The 8,426-nt window shown below is 35.8% G+C and overlaps 1 protein-coding gene across 1 annotated transcript; it reads left to right on the top strand.

The window, feature by feature from the left end:
• Positions 1–352: 352 nt before the first annotated feature.
• Positions 353–7,959, top strand: aldh9a1a.1 (aldehyde dehydrogenase 9 family, member A1a, tandem duplicate 1). Its single transcript, XM_051903398.1, has 12 exons — positions 353–518; positions 902–1,058; positions 2,057–2,202; positions 2,961–3,090; positions 3,185–3,319; positions 3,483–3,679; positions 4,006–4,146; positions 5,195–5,383; positions 6,176–6,263; positions 6,405–6,546; positions 7,064–7,176; positions 7,343–7,959. Exons 2-12 carry the CDS (start codon positions 908–910, stop codon positions 7,435–7,437), a joined length of 1,527 nt encoding a protein of 508 aa, XP_051759358.1. The 5' UTR covers positions 353–518; positions 902–907; the 3' UTR covers positions 7,438–7,959.
• Positions 7,960–8,426: the final 467 nt, after the last annotated feature.

The following is an 8,426-nucleotide window of genomic DNA, read 5'->3' on the forward strand; positions in this document are numbered from 1 at the left end:
CTATAGCTTTAATAATGTCCGGATGGTGGGTTTTTGTTTCGGAAGGTATACAGATTGCATGTTTTACAGATTTCTGTAAAATGTACATTCAAGGTTAGCAGTAGTGCATTACACAAAATGTGCTGACAAGTGCATGTGAGAGAGAGCAAGACCGAAGCAATATACTCTTGTGTATCGTGTATTGTCTTTCTGAGAGTTAGAGAGATTTTTTATGTAACGGGTACAAAACAAGAGTCATGCACATCAAACTGAAAATGCGTATCTGGATGTTTTGCACAATTCTTTCCTTCTGGAACTTTGTCCAAAATGTGTTGAAACCATGGCTGGTCCAAAGGCGGTGCTTAAGGTAACATTCCTATATCATCCCACCCACCCTTTATGTAATGAAATCACGGGGTCAGTTTAAGCAACCATATGCTTTAAAGGCGAAGATAATTGTGCAGACGTCCTCCTTTCGTCCTAAGACTGTAGAAGGCGAACGATCTACTTTTGTGCAGTAAACGTGTTGTTTTGAAAAGGTAAGGAACTTGAATTTTTAACATATTTTTAGTGCGTCGTATGCACTCTTTTTTAAACTCAAGTTGTTTTGTACAATTAATGCATAAACTAGATAAGTCAGTGCTGCATTCTTATTCACGAAATGTTCTTTCAGTTACCTGTAAAATGAGCGTTTCCCCAGTAGTTGCAGTAATGTGGCTTAGCCTAGCTGCGCTACAAACCATATTATTCGAAGTCTGTGCATGCAATGAAATTTAACTTTGCACGCTCTGCATAAGCAGAGTACACGTTGTCTATAATATTAATGACACTACTGCAACCAACGAGAAACTGGAAACAAAAATATACTGCTAACAAGTATTGACATTGACATTGAGCATTTACATAATTGGTTCCCGTCCAGACCAGAATGGCTCAGCAACCGCTTCTGTCGCTGCCCGAGTTTCACAACGTTTCCACGGGTACTTTGGTGGTGAAGGAGCCGCTGAATTTCTGGGGAGGAGCGAGAGTGAAGCCGAAGGACACTAAGAATTCTGAACCAGTATATGAACCTGCAACTGGTATGATTTATTAACCGTAATACATTACTTTTAGGTTACGTGCATATAATTGTGCATATATTTTTTTCTAGTTTTAATCCTACTATGGAGGGGGCATTTCCTGTGCATTTCCGTTTGACATCAGCAGCATGTCATGCAATTGTCAAACTATATAATGTATAAACATGACAATGTAGGACTAAGCTAACCAAAAAGCAGTAAAGCAGGAGCAGTTGGTAAACAAACTTCATGTATCTAGGGCAGGCCAATAGGTGTCAGTATAGACTACAAAATCACTTGTGTGGCGACTTAATTTGCCTAATCATACTATGCACTAAAATATGTGCACCTTTTTGAGGAGAAAAAAAGCAGAAGAGTAGGACATATTATGAAATCACAATTGTGTCTGCCTGGGAATTCACATATATTTGTGAAGCATAGTTACATGCATCCTGTCACTGTAAACTGCATGTCAATAATCGTCTAAGTTAGTGTCTTCATATAAACAATCCGCATTTCATTTCATTTCCTTTCATTTCATTTATACTCTACTCAACAATTCGTCAACAATTCGGGAAGGAAGTAGCATGTTGATCTGCCAGTCGTGGGTAATTTAATAGCCATTTATATCACTATTGTGAACTTATAAAGATATGAACAGCATATGTTGTTGCAGATTAAATTTTACCTGGATAACATTAAATAAATATTTTTCATCAGGTTTAGATACTGATTATTAATCACTTTACCCCATTTACCCAAACCACTATTTAAACTTTGGTCTACACGGATCTGTTTGTAGTACTTTCTATATAGTTCTGAACTGAACCTTTAATCTCAATGCCCTAGTTGTACAGGTTGTGCATTAAGTTATTGATTTACTATAATTATCCTGCCGTCTTTTGCCTCACATCTCAATAGACAACTATAGAAATAATACTTAACAAAAGGATGTGCTCACAAACAGCCTTCCTTTATCACGTTCAATGCTTGTACTTCACCTTCTTTTTTGTTCCCAGGTCGTGTGCTGTGTGATATGATTCCCTGCGGAGAAGAGGAGGTAGATCAGGCCATAAAAAGTGCTCATTCTGCATACCTAAAATGGAGTAAATTATCAGGAATGGAGAGGGCCCGGATCATGCTGGAGGCTGCCAGAATTATTAGGGTAAACACATACAATGTATAATGCTACTTCTAAAGAATTTCCAATGAACAGCGTAGTCAATAAAGTGCAACAGTCAGGTTTCGGAAGTAAAAATCTGATTTGTTTTTTCCATAGTGAAATTGATTTTTAATGATAGATTATACACCAGACCTCTGAGGTTACTAATCGAGGGTATATGCTTTTGTATATTGCTTTTGAAGTCATCCGCCTGCATTATATCAACTTATTTTTTAAATAGTCATGTTCAACAGCAGAATTCCTGGTGAAAAGCTATATGATTCTGCAGAGAAATTTCCACCAATCTGAGTATTGTGACAAGTATGAAGCACTGCAAATGATATAATCGAGTCAATCTCCCTAGACTACTTAAATATTTATATGCATAATATGCATATCTTGCAATAAACCCAAAATATTTAATTTAATAAATTAATAGTTTTATATTTCCCCATTTTAAATTTGATTCACAAAGCTAGAATTTTAGGTTTTCGTAACTTTGTCTTTTTGACTAATTTTCGAATGCTTTGTAATGTTGTGATTCACCTTGTGGCTGGTTGGTTTGGTTCATTGCTTATAACTCTTAAACCAACACATTTAAATAAAAAAAAATCCCTATTGGAAAAATAAATGGGGCAAAAATGTAATTGTGGAAAGAAAGTACAGAAATCAGTATAAATTGCCTCTGTTCATGTCTATCATTATGTTGAATATTGATTTCATGATTGTAAAAATTTCTGAACTTCTGTTCTCACATGTAGGAGCGCAGAGATGAAATTGCGAGAGCAGAAGTGGCCAACAATGGCAAATCTATCACTGAGGCTCAGGGGGATATTGACGTTGCTTGGCAGTGTATTGAGTACTATGCTGGCATTGCCCCCACACTGTCAGGTAGGCTTGGATACTGGTTATTAATCAGGAAAATATGGCTGATATTCTCAAAAAATCTTTAACATCATATCAAGAATTGTCTTTGTAAACTCAGGCCAGCATATACAGCTTCCAGGAGGATCTTTTGCCTACACCAGAAGGGAGCCACTGGGAGTGTGTGTCGGCATTGGAGCTTGGAACTACCCATTTCAGATAGCTGCCTGGAAGTCAGCCCCAGCTATGGCCTGCGGTATGGGAATGTTGATTTATATATCTGTAATTTGTGACTGGATTTTTATACATGCAGTCTCCAAGATTGTTTACTCTTTGAAAGTGGTCCACTATCATTTCCTTGTTCCCTCAAGTCTGTTTTTTGTCTCTTATGCACACATATGATCATCTCTCCCTCTTAGGCAATGCCATGGTGTTCAAACCATCTCCCATGACCCCAGTGACAGCAGTTATGTTGGCAGAGATCTATAAAGAGGCAGGTGTCCCAGAGGGACTCTTTAACGTGGTACAAGGAGGAGCCGAGACTGGGGGGCTGCTGTGTCACCATCCAATGGTGGCTAAAGTGTCTTTCACAGGCAGTGTTCCCACTGGAAAGAAGGTATAGCATGAAAACAAAATAAACCAGGAAGAAATGAGAATTAGCTGTCAATATAAACATTTTGGTTTCTTTTGAAGTCTTACATCCACACTCTAAGATATTTCCAGTAGTTCTGATAAAAATATGACAAAGCTGTTTATTTTCAAAACTTTTTGTATTGATATATTTAATTAACATTTAATTAATATATAGAATTAATTAATAACGATTCATTTTGTGATTCCAATAGTAATGTTCTGTATTCCAGAAACATATGTTCTTCAGCAAAAACAATAGACATTGACATTTAAAATGTATTTTTGATGTGATGTGCCCTTCCTATAAAGGTTATGGAAATGGCAGCCAAAGGTGTGAAGCAGGTCACTTTGGAGCTTGGAGGAAAGTCACCACTGATCATCTTTAAAGACTGTGAGCTGGAAAATGCAATCAAAGGGGCCCTCATGGCTAACTTCCTCACCCAGGGAGAGGTGTGTAAAACAAAACAAAACAATAATTTCTGTTTCAACCACAGACCTTTTACTATAAACACAGACTTTTGCACACACATACATACATATATTTTGCAGTTTCAAAGTGTTTCTGTTTTTGCTGTCACTAGCTATGTTTCCATCCACCTATTTTTATGCGCATTTTGGGATATCGCATAAAAATACTGGATGGAAACACCAAGATGCGCATACATTTTAAAAATGAGCATTAACAATGTATGCGCTCAATTGAGGCAGATAAATAACATTGGATGCACTTAAACTACGATGGAAACGCAACAAAAAAATTTTGTTGCGTGACTTTTCCTCAACAGAGGATATGATTGGATAAGTGGACTGACCTGCAGACCAATTTCATTGCACAGCATCTCAAATGATGGTTTGGTCATTCTGAAATGCCTTGGCCAAAGTCTGTCATCAAAATGATTTGGTTTAATTTCCCTCCCAGAAGCATCTCACATGATTGCATTCCCAAACACCAGGCATCTGAACGCAGCGTTTATCTGATCCACAGCATTGTCTGTGCGCTCTGAGGCACAAGTCATTTATGATGTAGGATAAAAGAGCCACAGTGACTTCCCTGATTGCATCAACCTTTTTTTTTTTTTTTTATTACAGATATTTTGTGCCAATTTCCCAGGAAGTAACGATTTTGTTCTCTTGAACACATGGGATGGAAACAGTGCTTCATTTGCAAATGTTTTATGCGATATTTCAAGTTAAATTCATAACTTTGGATGGAAACACCAACTTCCCCAGATGCTTTTATGTGACCCTGATGGGACTCAAACCCACAATCCTCAGCTTTCAGTAGGCCACTGGGCCCACATTTACAGCTTCACTAGTGTTTTGCTGCACTAGTGTAGTACTGCATGTAAATTTGAACACATTTCTAGAAGACAGCTTCTTTATAAATAAACCAAAGCTGCAAAGGACGGTTTGTGTGCCACTGGTTGCCCAACGTTCTTAGAAAAGAAGGGCTGCTCCCTTTAAAGACCGTACTGTAAATGTGTTGATTTGTTCCCAGGTGTGCTGCAATGGAACACGGGTGTTTGTACAAAGGGAGATCATGCCACAGTTCTTGGAGGAAGTGGTGAAGAGGACCAAGGCCATCCCTGTTGGGGATCCCATGTGTGATGGGACACGCATGGGGGCTCTGATCAGTAAACCCCACATGGAAAGAGTGCTGGGCTTCATCAAACAAGCTAAAGAACAGGTAATGTAGTACAGCTATTTAAAGTCTGAATGAAATGAAAGCTCACTTAAAGACTTGTTTAGTTGGATTTTACCAGAAAAAGTTTTAGAATTTTATGATATGTAGATATGTAAGACATCTTGCGTAATTTTAACTGTATTTTTCTTTTTGTTTGGTTTTTATTTTTAGTGTATTTATGCAATTCTTGTGTGTGTGTATATATATAAAAATATATATATATATATATATATATATATATATATATATTTTTTTTTTTTTTTTTTTTTTTTTTGTCATAAAAATAGCCTTAGATGCTGACATGGCATTAAAATCTATACTACTCAGCGTGAAATGAAAATTCATCCTATCTTTTTGTAGATGCATGTTATAGATCTTATTGTTAACAATTCATCTATATATGTTTTTAAATTTTATTTATTTATTGATTTATTTTTTTGACCTCGTAATATTTAATCAAAGTGTCAAGTTGATCTTCCAGTGAAAACAACAGACTTCTCTCTGGTGACATATGACTTCTCCAATCATTTAGTCCACTTAAACCCCGCCCACTCCCCTTTTGAATGCAATGGCCACATCACAAAATCCAATCAACAACCAATGGATAGAACCTTTTTTGAAAATCCATTACACTCGGATGTACAATATGGAAGAAATTTTCTGCTGCTACTTCCATTTTATCATGACTTTAACTACTTTTTTTCCAAATACCAACACTCCTGCTTTTTTAAAACTTTTCACGGTTTAAAATATTATCTAGTTAAAAAAAAAAAACCTTTTTCATTGTTGTTTTAGGGTGCAAAGGTTTTATGTGGAGGAGAACGATTTGTTCCTAGTGATTCCAAACTGAAAGACGGATACTTTGTGTCCCCATGTGTTCTGGGTGAGAAAGCCATATTATTATCACCCCCTTCATATTACAGTTTTCTTTAATAAATGTTTTATCTTTTTATCTCACAATCAGCTGATTCTGAGCTCCTTTTTCTGTATCTGTACTTTTACTTTTGCCACGCTACACACACAGATAACTGCAGGGATGATATGACCTGTGTAAAGGAGGAGATCTTTGGCCCTGTGATGTCTGTTCTGCCTTTTGACACAGAGGAGGAGGTTCTTCAAAGAGCCAACAACACAACCTTTGGCTTGGCTTCTGGAGTCTTCACCAGGTGACTCCATACAGAATATAATATATTGTTTAAAAATTAGGGTGTGCCAAAGTTAACATGCATGTAAACTTGCCAAAGTTAAAGGCCCGTTCACACCAAGAACAATAACTATAATGATAACTATAACTATACAGTTTTAATAATCTTTCTAATTCTGAGAATAAGGAAGTCCACACCACTATAATAACTCACAGGAACAATACTATTTGAATCACTTCCAAAACAAATTTTTTCCAGCTGATAAAATGATAAAAACATTGAGAGCCAATCAAAATCTTTTATGGTTTATTTATCATGTTTATTAAGCTGTTTTGTGGGAAGTTCTATAATTTAGTTATCTTTTAACTGAATCTGTTATCTACAAAAAAAAAAAAAAAAAAGTATTGATATAATACATTTCTGTGAATTTAACTTTTTTTTTTTCATATTTTGTTTTCATTAATCACACTAAATTAACCCAGTAAACTAGTTGCCCTAATATTATGTGATTTAACATTTTCCTGTGCTTTGTTTTTAGGGACATAGCTCGTGCCCACAGAGTTGCTGAAAACATTCAGGCAGGAACGTGCTACATCAACAACTACAATGTCGGCCCTGTAGAAGTTCCTTTTGGAGGCTACAAGATGTCAGGTACTCTAAGCTTATCGTTTCATGAGACGATTATTAATGGTATCATCTGCAGGAAAAACTGTAAACAAATCTGTTTGGCCAAGTGTTTCAGTACACATAAAAATATTTAGTAAATGCTAGAGAGATCTAACAATATAATTATTATCCCCTGTTCCTTTTCTTTTAGGGTTTGGAAGGGAGAATGGGCAAGTGACGATTGAGTACTACTCTCAGCTCAAGACTGTTGTGGTGGAAATGGGAGATGTGGAAAGCATCTTTTAGGCTATTGTGGGGTAAACCACCAGCATTCCCAAAATCAATGTGATTTCCAAGTTTTTAGATCTATAACTCCATCTCTGAAGTTTGAAATGTGACATCTTAAAAATAGTTTAGAACTAGCAGTCAGTTACTTGAATAGCTAAGAGCTATGCTGTTGTTGCTTTCACATATTTTCCATATATTTGTCTCCAAATTCCATTAAGCCTTAAATTGTGTTGGTATGATATTACTAACATGTGAGAAAGCTAGAATAGGCTTAACTATATATATATATTTTCAGTTCTGTGAAACATGTTTAACAAATAGTGTCATAATTTTCAAAACATTCATAGCTCACTAATTCGATGAAAAGCTAGTGCCTTCTGATGTGTTTCTACTTACAGTTATACCTCACAAATGTATTACAGTTGTGTATGTCAGGTTTTAGACTTTTGTTTACCATCTCTGTCACTATCTGTATTAGACTGGTGGTGGTCAAGTTTGTAGCATTTCAAATAAAAGTACCTTGGTTTTCAAGAGGAAAAATTGTACTCTTTTCCTTCACTTTTATGTAACTTGTGTCTGTGGTGTAACAGGTTCCACATGTTTGTGGGGCTATAGTGAATGAAACACGAACACCTTAAATTTGTGATAACATCAGGAAGTGTGATCTATAATTTATTTCAATTCTATTTATTCCTCAGCTAAATAAAGATAAGATTAAAACAATGCCACTGGAATCAGTGTGCATTCTACTAGATTGCTGCAACATGGATGCATAATGTGTGCACAAATGAAGGGAATATTTATACTACTCCTAAATGTTGATGACTTTTTGAAGAATTTGGTCCCAGAAAATGTCTCTCTACAATTTTTATTTTTGACACAGAGGAGGTTCTTCAAAGAAAAAAATGTAAGAAATTCTCTTTCTCTATAAGGTTATGAACAAGGAATGCATAAAACTATTTTTAAAAAATAATTAAAAATAAATATAAGATTTTTGGATTGTATTA

Source organism: Ctenopharyngodon idella, chromosome 8 (assembly GCF_019924925.1).
Source record: "Ctenopharyngodon idella isolate HZGC_01 chromosome 8, HZGC01, whole genome shotgun sequence".
Lineage (NCBI taxonomy): Eukaryota > Metazoa > Chordata > Actinopteri > Cypriniformes > Xenocyprididae > Ctenopharyngodon > Ctenopharyngodon idella.

Coding starts and splice junctions, on each gene's coding strand:
- aldh9a1a.1 (XM_051903398.1), top strand. CDS start 908: ATGGCTCAGCAACCGCTTCTGTCGCTGCCCGAGTTTCACAACGTTTCC. Junction 1,059..2,056: donor AGTATATGAACCTGCAACTG/GTATGATTTATT, acceptor TTTTGTTCCCAG/GTCGTGTGCTGTGTGATATG. Junction 3,091..3,184: donor CATTGCCCCCACACTGTCAG/GTAGGCTTGGAT, acceptor TTGTAAACTCAG/GCCAGCATATACAGCTTCCA.